We start from the raw sequence: 17658 nt of genomic DNA, 5'->3' as shown, positions 1-17658 counted from the left end.
GGCTTGATTCTCAGCATCACATATAAATAAATAAAGGTCCTTCAGCAACTAAAAAAAATTTTTTTTAAATGACCATACTACCAAAAGTAACATACAGTTTCGATACTATTCCTATCAAAATACCAAAAATTCCAAAATACCAAAATTCTTCCCAGAATTAGAAAAAAAAAAGTCCTAAAATTCATTTGGAAGAGATCCAAAATAGTCAAATAATCCTGAGCAAGAAGAGTGATGCAGGAGGCATCATAATACCTGATCTCATAGAGTAGAATAACAAAAATAGGATGGAATTGGCATCAAAATAGAAATGAGGGGCTGGGGTTGTGGCTCAGTGGTACTGTGCTTGCCTAGCATGTGTGAGGCACTGGGTTCAATCCTCAGCACCACATAAAAATAAATAAATAAAATAAAGGCATTGTGTTCATCTACAACTAAAAAATATTTTAAAAATAGACACGGAGATCAATGAAATAGAAGACACAAGAGACAAACCCACATAATTAAAATCATCTGATATTTGACAAAGGTTCCAAAAAATATGTTGGAGATAGCCTTTTAAACAAATGGTGCTGGGAAAACTAGATCCCTCCCTCTTTACCTGCACAAAAGGTCAAAGACTTAGAAATTAGACCAGAGGCCTGGGAGTGTGGTTCAGCGGTAGAGTCTTGGCTAGCATATGAGGTCACTGGGTTCTATCCCCAGCACTGAAAGAAAACAAACAAACAAACAAAAAAGGAATTAGACCCAGAAACTCAGGGTCAACACTCCAGCATATTGGTACAGGCACCAACTCTATTAACAAGATCCCTAAAGCTCAAGAAATAAAACCAAAAAATCAACAAGTGGGATGCCATCAAACTAAAAAGCTTCTGCGCAGCAAAGGAAATGCTTTAAGCATGAAGAGAGAGCCTACAGAATGGGATAAAATCTTTGCCAGCTATTCCTCTGACAGGGGATTAATATCCAGCATATATAAAGAACTCAAAAAGCTTAACACCAAAAACCCAAATAGCTCAATCAATAAATGGGCAAAAGAACTAAACTGACACTTCTCAAAAGAAGAAACAGATGACCAACAAACATTTGAAAAAAATTTCAACATCTCTAGCAATCAGGGAAATGTAAATCAAAACTACACTAAGATTTCATCTCACTCTAGTCAGAAATGGCAATTTTCAAGAATACAAACAACAAATGTTGGGGAGGATATTGGGGAAGAGGTATAGTTGCACATTGTTGATGGGACTGTGACTAAGTACAACCACTTTGAAAAGCAGTTTGGAGATTGCTCAAGAAACTAGGGATGGAACCACTATATTACCCATCTATCCCACTCTTTGGTATTTTCCCAAAAGATCTAACATTGGCATATTTAAGTGATACAGCCACATCAGTGTTTATAGCAGCACAATTCACAATAGCCAATTTATGAAACCAGCCCAGATGCCCATCAATAGATGAATAATGGATTAAGAGAACGTGGTATTTATAGACAATGGAGTTTTACTCAGTCATAAAGAAGAATGACATTATGACATTTGCTGGTAAACGGATGGAAATGGAGAAAACCTTGCTAAATAAACCAGACTCAGAAAATCAAGGGTTGAATATTTTCTCTCATGTCTAAGGTAGAGCAAAATAAGGGGAAAAGAGATTGGGTTGGGATATCATAAGATACAGGGAAGATCAGTGGAATAGAAGTTCAAGAGGTGGGAAGAGGGACAGAAAAGGGGAGGAAATGTGGAATAAATTTAACAAAATCACGCTATGTGCATATATAAATATGGAACAGTGAATTTCACCTTTATGTATATGTGGAAAGTACTAATGAAAAATGAGGGATGGGCTGGGGTTTGGCTTAGTGGAAACATGCTCACCTAGCATGTGTAAGGCCCTGGATTCAATCCTCAGCATCACATAAAAATAAAATAAAGGTATTGTGTCCACCTATAGCTAATAAATGTGTGTGTGTGTGTGTGTGTATGTACATATATATATATATATATAATTTAAAAATGAAGGGTTTAAAAAAATGAGTGAAAAGAAGATCAGTAGGGTTGAGGAAGAACAGGGAAAGAGGAGGGGAGAGAAAGCAGAGGAAGGGAACTGGGACTGACAATGGAGGAAATCAATTTCCATGCATGTATGGATTTGTCAAAACGAACCCAACTACTATGTATAACTAATTGCTCTAATTTAAAAAAAAAGAATGTATGTGATAAAAAAAATTACATTTTTTAAAAGAACTAATTATGGAGTTCTTCGTAGTAGATTTGGGCTAGGCAAGGTGTTTTGAACATTGAAAATTATTTTTCCTTAAGGGATCTCACCGTGTTTCCCAGGGTGTCCTTGAACTTTTGGAATGAAGTGACCCTCCTCCTTTAACCTCCAGAGTAGAGGGCTGTGACTACAGGCATATTGAAATTTGGATTATAATCTGTCTGGCCATAGATGAAAATTAGGCAAGGGGTGGTTTGTGAATGTCTATTTGTCTATCTAGCCAACCATCCATTATCCATGTCTGTCTCTCATCTGCAAGTAAATTTGAAAGAAAAAAAATATTTGGTATCGTTCTTTCATATTGTGAGTAAAAAGTCTGAAAATAATAATTTTTGAAAAACCCAATGAATCCAGGTAATTAGCATCCTTTCATAAAATGAGGATTAAATTATACTTTTTAGAGTTTATGTGTTATTACCTGTCTGGAATGTATTTAGGAAAAAAAAGAAAGTATTCCTATAGTATTGTCAGTTCAACCAAAGAATATGTGTGGCAAAGTGAAAATAATTTCTTTTTCAATCAGGCAATAGTAAGAACTCATATTAATTTCTCAACAGCTGGGAAGTTTTGGTAGACTTAGAAGATAAGCAAATTACTTTTGGGACATAAGGAAACTCAAACTAATAGGAGGAATAATTAGAAGAGAAGTTAAGCTTTCTTTTGGAGGTGATGGAATGGTGCAGGTATCAGAAGTGAAGGCTCTGAGAAAGGGTTAAAACCGAAGGAGTTAAAGAGCTAAACAGCCTTATCAGTATGCAGAAATGATTAATGAGAAGCATAAAAGGAAAAAGAGTTGAAGAAATTGGAACAAATATTAAAAATCAAAAACCAAATGGGAGAAGTCTTTATAAACAGACTTAAGATGAGAGCAAGCATAAGTTTAAAGCCAAAATTTAAGTCATTGATTCTCAATTCTTAGATTTTGTAAGATTTGGTAGGTGAAAACATTTAGATTACCTTAAGTCAATAATAAATGAGGAATTCTTCAACTTGTTTTGGCAAGATAAGAATTTGAGGGGTGCGGATTTTAGGTGAAGAAATGGGGGCTCAGATGACTGTAATGTGTCAAAAAGAGGAGCAAATAATACAATAGACACCTAGGTTCTGTAAGTGAGCAAAATAATAAAATTGCTGAAGAGGGAAGGAAGCTTCTGGATTTAATGGCGAGGGCAGCTGGAGTCTGTATTAATCATTGAGCACATTTTTAGCAGCTCTTTGGAAAGATGAGATGATAAGCAGAATGAAACTGGTATTAATAAGTAGTAGAAGAAACTGGGAACTGTTACCTGCTATAAATATTAAACACTGAGTATAAGATTTTTTAAAAATCTTGCTGGAAAGATTGACAGGAATAGTAGATAAAATGAGATGCTGAGGGAACAATTTGCCACAAATGAGATGTGAAGAAACTAACTGAAAAAAAAAAAAAATCACTGTATATGGTGAAGGAATGAGGTGGGAAATAAATTTGTTATACTTAGATTAAGAAAAGATTTTATTACGACAAGCTGTGATTTTCTCTTTAATATCATGCAAAATACATTGTTCCAGAGCAGTTTTTAAAATGTGAGAACTTTCTATATGACCCATTGAGATCAACATCTCCATTTTTTTTTTTTTTTTTTTTTTTTGCAGTGCTGGGGATTTGAAGCCTGGGCCTTGTGCTTGCGAGGCAAGCACTCTACCAACTGAGCATATCCCCAGCCCTAACATCTCCATTTTTTTGGTGGGGGGTAATGGGGATTGAACTCAGGGGCACTCAACCACTGAGCCACATCACTAGTCCTATTGTGTATTTTATTTACAGACAGGGTCTCACTGTGTTGCTTGGTACCTCACTTTTGCTGAGGCTGGCTTTGGATTCATTATCCTCCAGCCTCAGCCTCCCAAGCTGCTGGGATTACAGGCGTGAGCCACCACACCCAGCTAACATCTCCATTCTTAATAAGGAATTTTGAAGAGAAAATTGAATTGATAACAATAAAGCAATATTGCCCATATTATAATCTACTATTTTTGTAGTTTATAGATTGATTTTTTCTCCTTTATTAAATTTTATTTAAGTGTATAAGGGAATAAAGGAGATAGTCCAGGGAAGCTAAGGCTATTCATAACCTTGATTAAAAAAATATTTTTATTTGTTCTTTATAGTTATACTTTTTTTTTTTTTTTTTTTTTTTTTTTTTTTTTTTGTGGTGCTGGGGATTGAACCCAGGGCCTTGTGCATGCGAGGCAAGCACTCTACCAACTGATCTATATCCCCAACCCCCCTAGAATGTATTTTGACATTTCATACGTACATGGAGTATAACTTCCCATTTTTGTGGTTATACATGATGTGGAGTTACACTAGTTATGTATTCACACATGAATGTATGAAAGTTATGTCCAATTCAGTCTACTGCCTTCCCTATTCTACTCTCCCCCCACCTCAAATCTGGTGCATTCGTAGACTCTTATTCAAGAATAGCATCCCTCTAGCAATTTCAAAAGCAGATTTAAAGTACTGAGAAGCTGACATAATATCATAAATTATGTTAAAAAACAAGTAATGCATACTGCTTGAAAACAAGACTACACAATGGTTATATTCTTTGGAGGGGCAACAAATACAAAAAGAAATTGAATCATGAGTACAAAGAGAGCGAGCAGAAAGACTGAACAGTCTAATTGAGAGTTAATAGACAGTAGTTCTTAATGATAAAGTGATCAAATAGTTGTTAGTTTTTTCTGTTGCCCATGCAGTTTTCCCTTACTGATCTCATTCCAATGGCTTTGATTATCTTTTGCATGCTCATATCTCTGCAGTTATCCCCAAGTTCCAGACCCATGTACCCAACTGTGTACTGAAGATCTCTTCTTGGGTTATGTCAAAAATTCCTAAAATTCAACAGGTCCAGACCTGAAAAAATAATTTGCCTGCTTCATTCCTCTACCCCAAGTCTGTTTTTCTTTTTCCATTTTACAGAGATTTCTATTCTGACTCATCTCATCCTTCTATTTTTTTTTCTTCCCAGTACTGAGCTATATATCCAGTCATTTTTATTTTTCATTCTGAGTCAGGTTTCTCTAAGTTGCCCAGGCTGGCCTCTAACTTGCAATCCTTCTGTCTTAGCCTCCTGGTAGTTGGGATTTCAGACCTGTGCCACCACATCTGGCTAGAAATCTTAACATAATCCTTGATGTTTCTTTTGTTGAATCTCTTTCTTTGCTGATCTAATTAATCTGCAGGATGATTCATTGTTCCACTTTAATGTCTCTCATTTATTTATCTCTTTTTATTCTATTAGCTTAGACCAGGGGTTGGCAGACTTTTTCTATAAAAGTACAGATATTATATACTTTAGGTTGGGCCTGGGGATATAGCTCAGTTCATAGAGTGCTTGCCTGTCAATCAATCAGCAGCACCACAAAAAGAACTTTAGACTTTGCAGACCATATAGTCTGCCCCAACCAGTATGTCTGGAAAAGTAGCCATAGACAAATGATTGTTGTGATTCAAATTTCCTATGAAATCTTCATTGAAATTTGAATTTCATTTATATATTTATATATATCATGAAATCTTTTTCCCCCTTACACATTTAAAAATTAACAACTGGGCCAAGGGTGGTTGGTGGCACGTGCCAGTGATCCCAACTATTTGGGAGGCTAATGCTGGCAAGTTTAAGACCAACCTGGGCAACTTAATTAAAATAAAAAAGGACTGGCAATACAGGCCACTGGTAGAGCATTTTCCTAGCATGCAAGATGCCCTGGGTTCAATTGTCAATACTGCAAAACAAAAACACACACAAAACAAAATTTTAAACAACTGGGGTTGGGGTATAGCACAGTAGCAGAGCACCTAAGGTCCTAGCTTTTCTGTCTCCAGCTCTAAAACAACAACAGCAATACACTAAACCAGGCATGGTGGCACATGCCTGTAATCCCAGCTGCTCAAGAACCCAAGACAGGAGGATCTCAAGTTTGAGGCCAGCTTGAACAATTTAGCAAGACCCTGTCTTAAAAACTAAAAAGGGCTAGGAATGTAGCTTGGTTGTAAAGCACCTTGGATTTAATCCTTAGTAATGCAAAAACAAACCAACAAACAAAAAAACAACAAAAACTGTAACAACCATCCTTAGTTTGTTATCCTTACAAAAAGGGTTCACAGGCCATAGTTTGCACACCCTTGGCTTAACCAACATTTTCTTACACCTCTACTGTGGCCATGGTCTCTGTCCTGGTCTTCCTCTAATCTTGCTCCCTCTGGTCTTCTCTTCAGACTGGAGCTAGACTGACTTCAGAATTGCAAATTGGATTTCACTTCCTTGTTTAAAAGGATTTAAAAGGTTGACCATGTTCTATGGGATGTATCCACATTCTTTATCAGATCCTTTATAATATGAACCTTGCTTACCTTTCTATATGTCTTACCATATTCCCCTAAATTTTCTGTTCCAGATACTTGGAACTGTTTGCAATTCCTAGAATATTCAGTGTTTTTCGCTTCAGGTTTTGACATGCTTTGAATATCTTTCCTCCTTACTTCTCCTGCCTTCCATTTGGCTAATCACTGTTCTTTCGACAGGAATCAGTCTTTTCAGCCATGGTTATCATCTCTAAGATATCTCCTCTTTTCTCCCAAGATTAGATTGAAGTGCTTCCCCAACTAAGTTCTCCTGTCATTCCATAGAACCCAATGATATAATTTATTTTTCTACATTGTAATAACCTATTTACCTAACTTCCTCTCCAAAATCATGAGAGTACATAGAGTTTGTTCCTTCAGTACATAGAGTTTGTTCATTATTTTATCCCATTTCCTGTTTGGTCCCCCATAGTACATTCAGCGGTGTTTTCTTTCTTTCTTTTCTTTTTTTTTTTTCATTAAAAAAATTGAGATACAACTCATATACCATAAAATTTAACGCTTTAAAGTGTAATTCATAATGTGTAGTCATCACTACTGTCTAATTGTAGAGCATTTTCATCCCCACAAAACAAATCCTATACCCATTAAGAAGTCACTCCTTAGGGCACAGCATATAGCTCAGTAGCACAGAATGTATCCTTACTGTGCACAAGACCCTGGGTTTGATTCCTAGCTCTGCAAAATTAAAAAAAAAAAAGACATTCCTCATTCCTTCCTACCCCCAGGCCTTAGCAACCATTAATCTACTTTCTGTCTTCATGGATTTGTCTATTCTGTATAATTCATATAGATGGAATCAGGCAGTATTTGTCCTTTGTGACTGACTTCTTTCACTCTGCATATATGATGTTTTCAAATGTCGTATCATGTACTAAGACTTCATTTTATATGACCGTATATCAACATTTTATTTTAAACTTCATTCTTCAAATCCCTTAAGACTCTAGGGTGGGAAAATGGGACTCCTAGAGTCCTACTCTTGCTTCAACTAGAACAGTTCTGCTCTCTCTGTTATTTGTTTATGGATAAACTTTCATTTTGAATTTGAAAATCACTAGCTCTCTGCCTGAAGAATAGACTCTACCTCGTTCTAAAGGGGGTACTTTGCCACTGAGCCACATCTCCAGTCCTTTTTGGTTTTTATTTTAATTTTTTTGAGACAGTTTTTTTTACTAAGCTACTTAGGACCTTGCTAAGTTGCTGAGGCTGGCCTCAAGTTGCCATCCTTCTGCCTCAGCCTCCCAAGTTGCTGGGATTATACTCATGTGTCATAGTACCTGGTATACTCTAGAACTTTTGAAAGTTGTTATACTGTATATCAAGCAAAATGAATATTTTCATACAAATTTAAAATAAACATTATAAAATCAGAATTTATATAAATTCTTTTTGAAAAGAGGTAGGGTATAAATAATCAGTTTTTGTGTGCATTTATGATCAAGCTCAAAATGAATATGATGAGCAAAAGAAGATATATATGAAGAAAATTGCATATTTAGTAAAATTAAAACTTAATTTTTTTCAGGTTAAACTACAGAACAACATATCATATCAGATGGCAGACATACATCATTTAAAGGGTAAGAAAGTTATATATTAAAGATAGAGGTTATTAAAAATCTATTCAAGAATTAAGAAATAGTAGTTAGGTAAATGAGAAGATTTTCTGAACAAAACTCTAATGACAAAACATTTATCCCTTTGTCTTAAGATATAATAAAAAATTATTTAATGTTGCTTTTTATGTTGTAAATGTAAGTTAAAATTTAAGATCTGTTTCTTAATCTTATATGTAGACAGAGTTCATGCAATAAAATGTTATTATAAGAATTCTGAAAGAAAATTGAACTGTAGCTTTAGGGATCATCAAATTTCTGTAGAAATGGTAAGGAGTGTTTTCTCTGCATTGTGTCTAATCTGATAAAATAACCCATTCAGATTTAGGGATACTTTGGACAGGTCCTCCAAGCTTAGTGTTTTGGGTACCCTGGGACCAGAAAGAAACCTTGGTGATAGATAAATAAATAAAAATACTAATTTTAGCAGTACCCACTCATATATATTTTCTCTTATGTGAAGTAATAGGAAGTGACATAAGTTTTTATGGGAAAAATACATAAGGTAAAGAAGCACTACACTTTGCTTCTGTTGTTTCATATCATCTGCCGGCCTTTCAGAGTTTGGGTCTGAGGACCAACTCAACCTTTCGGTTAATAGAACTGTGTATTTTAAAACCTTGTACACATTGGCTCAAAGTACATGTTTGTGGGTAGTACATGCTCTCTCATTTTGTAAATATCCCCTTTTTCTTTTATCATTTTGAACCTCTTTTAGGTAGAATTAGATGATCTAGTTTTATTCTCTTTAAAGTAACCACTGTGGGCTGACTTTGTAATGTAGTAAAGTTCTCCTCATCTACCAAAACCATTAGGAAGTGTTATTTGTGTGTTGTAACCCTAATATAAACATCATTTATTTTTTGCTATCTATGATTTAGAACAACTTTGACTCTGTATCAGAAATGTTTCTTACTTGTTACATTTGTTTGTCATATTCATGTCTTTGTTCTCTTTTTGACTTACAAGAGTACATTAGTGGGGCTGGGGAGATAGCTCAGTCGGTAGAGTGCTTGCCTTGCAAGCACAAGGTCCTGGGTTTGATCCCCAGCACCCCCCCAAAAAAAAGAAAAGAGTACATTAGTATGACAAGAAGATGTGTCACTGTCAGTGCTGCTTGCAGTTTGCAGTTTTTACAAATGAGTCCACTTGTCATCAAAGTATATTTCTTGCGCTGGGCTTGGTGGTGCACGCCTTTAATCTCATCTGCTCTGGAGGGCGAGACAAGAGGATTGTGAGTTCAAAGACAGTTTCAGTAACTTAGCAAGGCCCTAAGCAACTCAGCGAGACCCTGTCTCTAAATAAAATATTTTAAGAAAGGCGCCTGGGGATATGGCTCAGTGATTAACCACCCCTGGCTTTAATCCCAGTAAAAATATATATGTTTCTTATTAAATAGTAATAAGTCAGTTCTCTAAGAAGTCCTGTGACTTCTGTTAATGTATGTGAAGGAAAGTGACAACCTATATATTGGGTAAAAATCTTTATGGTACTGAATGTGTTGAGGTAGATCTTAAAATATCTTAAAATTTTGTATGATACTCTTCAGAGAAAAAAACTGATTTGAATGTAAACCTGTATGACTTTTGATTTTAGTGCACTTACTGAAGCTTAGACTTTTTTTTTTTTTTTTTTTTTTTTTTTTTTTTAGCAATGGGGATTGAACCTCCAGGGCCTTGCATATACCAGGCAAGCACTTTTCCGTTGAAGTGCATTCTCAGCACCCCGCCCCCCGCCTTTTTTTTAATATCTTTAAAATTTAATTTAACTTATTTATTTTGTGGTTCTGGGGATTGAACCCCGGGACACTGTGCCACTGAGCTACATTCCTGCTCTTTTTATTTTGTATTTTGAGACAAGTTCTCACTGTTGCCAGGTTGACCTCAAATTTATAATCCTTTTGCCTCAGTCTCTAGTTGCTGGGGTTATAGACATGTGCTGTCATACCTGACATGAAACTTGGATTTGTAAGATTGAATTTCATTAGTGTGACTTTTACAACTTGAATTGTTTCTACTGAAACAAACTTCTTGACAAGTTGATTATAAGATCCAGACTTTTTGTTTAAATTAATAATTGGTATATTGGAATTAATAGACACTGAGACCCTTAAAAAACTTATGGTGATAAATATTTCCTGAAAATGAAAGGAATGAGAATTATTTTTTAAATTCTTGAAATAATACATTAACTAGTTTACATGAATTAGTATGCATTTACTTATTTTTGAATGCTTCACCTTCTTTTTGTGCCTGTTATGGAAAGAAAATTGGAAGTCAAAATTTTCCAGAAGTAAATATTTTTTTTGCTTTAAAAATTCCCAGTCTTAAGGGCTGGGAATATAGCTCAGTGGTAGAATATTTATCTAGCATACAAGGGGTCCTGGATTCAATCCCTAGCATGACAATGGTGGGGGGGAATAGTCTTAAATAACCCCTTTCATACCTACCCCTCATTAGACATTAAATTAAGGAAGTATAGCCAGGCTTTTCTATTACATACTCTGATGTTACTTTCAGAGATAAAATGTCCTGCACCATCAGCTGTGGACCTATTTATAGTCAATCTTCCCAGAGAATCTTGACCAGGAGCAGCCACAATAGACACAATAGTATGTCGGGTTATATAAAGAAAACATGTACCAATTAGTTGGAAGTAAAATTATGGTAAAGAAAAATTTTGTCTTTACTTTCTGGTCTCCTTATTTTTTCTGTTTCATGTCTTTGTTTTGACCTATTTAATGCACCAGTTGAATCCCTGCTTTTGTTTGTGGTGCTAGGGACTGAACCCAGGCCATGTACATGCTAGGCAAACAATACTACTGAGCCAGATTCCCATCTTTAGATTCCTACTTTATAATCCTTTTCCTGTACCCAAACAGGAAAGAATCTGATGTTTTACATGGACTAAAACTCATTCATATTGTTTGATTTTTCTTTGTCAATTGTATTTTAGGCTTTTTCTCTTAAATTATAAATGAAAATTTTGTTTCCTGATAAGGAATTTCATAATAGGAAGTTTTATGGGGAGAAAGAGAAGCCACTCTACCCCTTGAAATGATACTGAGCCTCAGGTTCATCCTGAAACTGCCTCAGGTTCATTCTGAAGCTACTTCAGGTATTTTACAGACTAGGAAAAGAAAGCCTAAATTTTTTCTTAGAAGTCTTTACCCTAAAGATCACCAATTTTAGTTCATTCTTCATGGTTACTGTTTTTTTTTTTTTTTTTTTTTTCTCTTTTTTAAATTGCAGTAGCCTTAAGTTATAGAACCTATCTAGCCTGAACACAGGTTTAATGACCTGGCTAGCTACAAGGCTTTAGTCTCTGCTTTCTGCAGGACTCTTCTTGTTTTCTAGAACCAATATTCATAGCTGGGGCCAGGCAAAGTTTCTTGTACTTCTAACCTGCTAAATCTTAGGAAGTGGGAATAGAGATCAGGTAACAAACTGAATATATTATTTCTGGTTACCTGGTCACAGATTAATCACATTTGTTTGAGGTTGGGGTAGATGAACCATGTTTACATATTGGAGAATAGAATAAAAGAGAAATTTTAAAATGGCCTAAATATGTAAAGATTATTAACTACAAACATTTTGTGCAAATATATATATATATTTCTTTTGCTGTGTTTGTTAGCCTTGGGCTTCACTATGCAAGTGCTGTACAACTGAGCTACCTCCCCAGCCCGGCACAAGTCATTGCTTTTTCATATCATTTATATACAGCAGCAAATGTTCATGTGACTTAAGGTTTTATTTATTTTTATTGCCACAGGTTTAATGCCACCAGACATAATCACTGATCACTTTGATGTATTTTTATTCTTTTTTTTTAACATGGATGCATTTATATGTTTACATCTGTGTTTTTTTGGGGTGCTGAGGATTGAAACTAGGACCTTGCACATGCTAAGCAACTTGCTCTGCCATTAATCTAGCTATCCATAGCCCCTACATCTGTTTTTTAATACTATACACCCTGCTAGGTGCATAGGATGCAAATCTGAGGCCAACCTGGGCAATTTGGTGAGACTCTGTCTCAAAATAAAAATTTTAAAAGGACAGTAAGCATGTGTGAGGCCCTGGATTCCTTCTCCAGTACTGGGGGAGGGGGGAGTGTATGTTTGTGTGCATGTGTGCACACATACATGCACCCACACACACACCTTGAGTGTTTTTAGAGAACCTTAAGAGTAATAAGACTGGGCTGGGGTTGTAGCTCAGTGATAGAGCGCTTGCCTAGCATGCATGAGGCACTGGGTTTGATTCTCAGCACCACATACAAATAAAATAAAGGTCCATTGATAACTAAAAAAAAATAAAAATAAAAAAAAGAGTAATAAGACTAATTTTATAAGCCTTCCATGAAAAACAGATGTTGTATAGTTCATAGTATTGCTACAGTAATAGCTATTTTTATATAATATAGACCTTTATTCCCACCTTATTAATTTGGTTTAACTGCTAAGGTTAACTAATTTTTTAATCATCTATCCAAGAAATCAACATTTACTCTTCTTTTCCTGACTTTTTTCCTCTGGAGACTCATATGATAAAGGAATGAAATCTAGAAAATTTGTGGCCAGTGATTATGAATTAAATGTTTACAAAAGATTATCTGGGGACTGGGGATATGGCTCAGTTGGTAGAGTGCTTGCCTCGCAAGCACAAGGCCCTGGGTTCAATCCCCAGCACTGCAAAAAAAAAAAAAAAAAGATTATCTGGCTCAGATTTTAATTTGTTACCGAGCTTAGAGTTTCATGTTATTCATTAGAGTTAAGAATGTTAAGCCCTGCTGGGCGTGGTGGCACATGCCTATAATACCAGCAACTTGGGAGGCTAAGGCAGGAGAATTGCAAGTTCCAGGCCAACCTCAGCAATTTAGCAAGACCCTGTCTCAAAATAAAAAAAAAAAAAAAAGACTGGGGATGTGGCTCAGTGGTAAAGCACCTTGGGCTCAATCCCCAGTACCAAAAACCAAAATAAAACAAACAATATAAAAATGTTAAGCCCTAGATCAGAAATAATGAGCTTTAAAAGTGGAATTTTGAGTAAGTGGAGTATTAGAATTAGAAACGAGATTTAAAGTGATTGGTACCTAAATTGGTAGACAGGTGTGATTTAAAATTAAAAAGAAGGCTTGAATTCTGTATCCATGGTGGTCATATCCATATTTTTTTTTCCCTACTTTTTTTAAAACAGATAGGTTTAGAGAAAGAGGTGGTATTTTTGGTACTGTTGCCACAGCATAGTGTTCATCTACATAATATGCAAAGGTATATAATTTTACAAATATTTCAGATTGATGTGAAAAGAGTTGAAGTTCTATTATTTTAAAAATAAATCTTCCCATATGTATGTTATAAAAGATAATTAAATATGCTATAATTTAATTTCCTGAGAATATGAATAAAGAAATAGAGAAGTGTATATAATTTAAAAACATTCCATAGTTTCTCAGTAGGAAACATTACAATCAGTAAACTTAATTCCTTTGGTTCTTACCTTGTGTGGATAGAACAACTTGCTGAACTTCGTCAGGAATTTCTTCGACAAGAAGATCAGCTTCAGGACTATAGGAAGAATAATACTTACCTTGTGAAGAGGTTAGAATATGAAAGGTAAGATGATACATGCAACAGATAATTATGAAACTGAAATATTGTTCAACTTTGGGCTTAATTCATTTCTTCCTTTGTAGATTGTTTTTCTTGTTTTATATTCTTAGTTCTTTTAAATTTGTTTTATTTTGTCTTTTGATGGCTCTTTTCTTTTGATATGCTAAACACCATGAAAATATCTCTTACAGGACAAGTTGAATTTGTCTGTTTTGTAGTGTTCATTGTGAGATATAATATCTTAAATCTCTGAGTTTTATCAAATTGGATATGGCCAAGACTGAATGAAAATTCTGTGATTCTTTTTAAGGGGCATCCTAAAGATGAAGCTGTCACTGGGAGATGGCCCAAGAATAGCTGAGGGACTAAGAGTGCTGGCTGCTTCTCTTGCTCTGCACTTCAGTCCCCTTTCTTACACTTCTACACTTGGTGATGAGGATGGGAAACCTTTTAGAGACTTTTCTAGCAATCATTCTTTAAAAACTTTTATGATATTTTTGATCAATTTTATGGTAAAAGTTATTTTTTAGATATATACTATAAAAATTAGAAGGATTTGCCATATTTTAAAAGCTTATCTGTTTCTAACTTCTTACAGCTATAGGTTATCAGTATGCATCTGCACTTACATACATGTATTTTAACCTAATAGTATTTAGTACTTTTCTGTATAGCTATAGGTTAAAGATTTAACATATTAAATCTTTAATATGGGTATGATAGTATGTGCCTATAATCCCAGCTACTCAGGATACTGAGGCAGGAGGATTGCAAGTATGAGGCCCACCTAGGCAACTTAGTGAGACCTGTCTAAAAAAAAAAAAAGGTTAATTTGAAATTGTAGCTCTTAGAGAACCAGAACTAGAGTGTTCAATCCCCAGTACCACAAAAAGAAAAAAAGAAAAAAATTTAACATATTGAGGGGCAATATATTATCCAGCATATTAGTATACCAAAACTTGTTTCATTTTTCCCAGTTGTGGGAACACTGTAGTAATTTCCCTTTTCTCACTATTAGGATTATTATAGCTTTAAAATTTTTATGCAAAAAAGATTTCTCTCCTTATTTTACCAGTGTGTCTTCTCAATGTAGAATTCCTGGGAAAGAATGTTTTACCAATTTTGAAGCTCTTATAGCATAAATGAAAGATTGCTTTTTAAAATGATTATACTAGCCAGGCACAGTGGCACACTTCTATAATGCAGGCAACTCAAGAGACTGAGGCAGGAAGATTGTATGTTTGAGGCCTGCCTGGGCAACTTAGACCCTGTCTCAAATACACAAAAAAGGCTGGGAAATGTAATCCAAGGTGAAACACCCCTGGATTCTATCCCCAGTACTGCAAAAAAACAAAAACAAAAACAAAAAACAAAAAAAAAAAGATTGTTCTGGTTTTCTAATTTGTAATATCAATATTTACCCTAATATAAGAATAAGGTACTACCATATATGCATATAGAAAGTTTAATTTGCATTTTATAATTGTGAAAGTTAACATTTTTCTGTGTATTTATTAACTGCATATTTTTGCATGAATGATATATGTATTCTTTGACTATTTGTCCAGCAGAAAGTTACCATCTTTATCTGTTTTGATTTCCTTCATTTTTTCTTGATGATACACTCATCATTTTTATTGGTTTCTTCCATTCCCCTTATCCTGTGGTTTAAAATTTTAGTGTTGTGTTTAAAGTACTATTGGACAAAACAATAGCTGCCATTCTTTATCCATTCTAATAATTCTAGTCTTTCTTATCTATTACTATAAATTGGTCTCACAGTTTTCTAGTATTTTTCTCTTCTGTGATTGAAGTTGACTTTGACAATTGTCTTTTTATAAATGCAGTATAAAATAATATAGTCAGATTTGTTTTCTTTTTCCTTTTTTAGTACCAGGAATTAAACCCGGGGGCATTTAACCACTGAGCCACTTCCCCAGCTCTTTTCTATATTTTATTGAGAGACAGGGTCTCGCTGAGTTGCTTAGGACCTTGCTAAGTTGTTGAGGCTGGCTTTGAACTCATGATCCTCCTGCCTCAGCCTCCCAAGCCGCTGAGAGTTTTCATCTTTTTAATGTCTATTTTTTTCAGTTAACTTCATTGGTATTTCATATTCCCTATTAATAGTTCAAATATTTAAAATTTTTTTACTGTGTTGTCTGTTATTTGTTATTTTCTGTTCATTCTTCTGCTGACTGTTTAGTCTTTCTAAATGTGTGTGTCAACTCCTAGACAACTTTGAGAATTCAACCCAACATTATATAATCTAAAAGAATACTTTTGTAATTTAGTTTTCAGTGTGGACAGCAGATCAAGGAATTAAGAGCACAGCATGAAGAAAATATTAAAAAGTTAGCAGACCCAGTTTTTGCAGGAACAAAAGGTAAACTTTAAAAAATATTTAAATCAAAGTGTTTTTGTTATAAATCATGTAATTTAGGAATTAAAATTCTACTTTTGTCATAAAACATTGTACTTTTTGTGGTTGGGGTTGTGACTCAGTGATAGAGCACATGCCTGGCATGTGTGATACCCTGGGTTTGATCCTCAGCACCGCATATAAATAAATAAAATAAAAGTTCATCCATAACTAAAAAAAATTAAAAAACAAACAAACATTATACTTTGGGGTATTCTAGTCTGCCTAATTAAAAAAAATGACTTTACTGCTAAGTTAGACATTTGCAAAAAATATCATCTTAACTTTCTTTATTTTTGCAGTGCTGGGGATAGAACCCATGACTTTGTACATACTAGGCAAGGGCTTTATCACTGACCTGCAGCCTCAGAACAATCTTAACTCTTAAAACTAATTTTAGCTAAAACATCTTGTATATTACTTTTTTAAAAAATTAGAGCTTTATAGTTATACGTAGTAGGTGGGTTCATCCTTACAAACACACATGCATGGAACTCAATTTCAGTTCATGATCCTGCTTTTTCCCTCCCTTTTTTCCCTCCAGTCCTCCCTCCCCTCTCCCATTCTCCTTCCTTTACTCTACTAGACTTCCTTCTCTTATTGATTAATTTATATTTGATTGATTCTTCATGTTATCCTATCCTTCCCTCCCAGTTTCCTTAACTTCTGCATAGGAGAAAAAACATTCGACCCTTGAGTTTGAGTTTAGCTTATTTCACTTAGTATGATATTCTTCATTTCCATCCATTTACTGACAAATGCCATAATCGAATTCTTTTTTATGACTGAGTAGAACTCCCATTGTGTGTATGTGTGTGTATGTGTGTCTGTTTATTTCTTAATCCATTCTTCAATTGACAGGCATCTGGTTTGATTTCATAAGTTAATTATTTGAACTGTGCTGCTGTAAACATTGAGGTGGCTGTATCATTATAATATGCTGATTTTAGATCTTTTACGAAAATACCAAGTAATGAGATGACTGGGTCATGTGGTGGTTCTGTCCCTAGTTTTTTTTGGGAATCTCCATACTGCTTTTCAGAGTGGTTGTACTCATCTGTAGTCCCACCAACAATGTACCAGTGTACCTTTTTCCCCTCAACCTTGCAGCATTTATTGTCGTTCATATTCTTGATTGCTGTCATTCTGATTGGAGTGAAATGAAATCTTAGTATAGTTTTCATTTGCATTTCCCTTTTTGCTAGAGATGTTGAACATTTTTTCATTTATTTGTTGGCAATATGTGTTTCTTTTGAGAAGATTCTGTTTTGGTCTTTTGCCCATTTATTGATTGGGTATTTGTCTT

At 34.8% G+C, this 17658-nt stretch overlaps 1 protein-coding gene across 1 annotated transcript in view; it reads left to right on the top strand.

The window, feature by feature from the left end:
- Golm2 (golgi membrane protein 2) overlaps positions 1-17658 on the top strand; it is a 127788-nt gene that overhangs the window by 23934 nt on the left and 86196 nt on the right. Inside the window, 4 exon segments of the mRNA XM_047539182.1 lie at positions 8223-8277; positions 13834-13936; positions 16225-16294; positions 16296-16316. Coding sequence (XP_047395138.1) covers positions 8223-8277; positions 13834-13936; positions 16225-16294; positions 16296-16316 — 249 coding nt within the window.

The sequence above is a fragment of the Sciurus carolinensis genome, chromosome 2 (genome assembly GCF_902686445.1).
Source record: "Sciurus carolinensis chromosome 2, mSciCar1.2, whole genome shotgun sequence".
NCBI lineage: Eukaryota > Metazoa > Chordata > Mammalia > Rodentia > Sciuridae > Sciurus > Sciurus carolinensis.
Note: the sequence above shows the minus strand (reverse complement) of the source record. Positions and strands in the feature narration are given on the sequence as shown.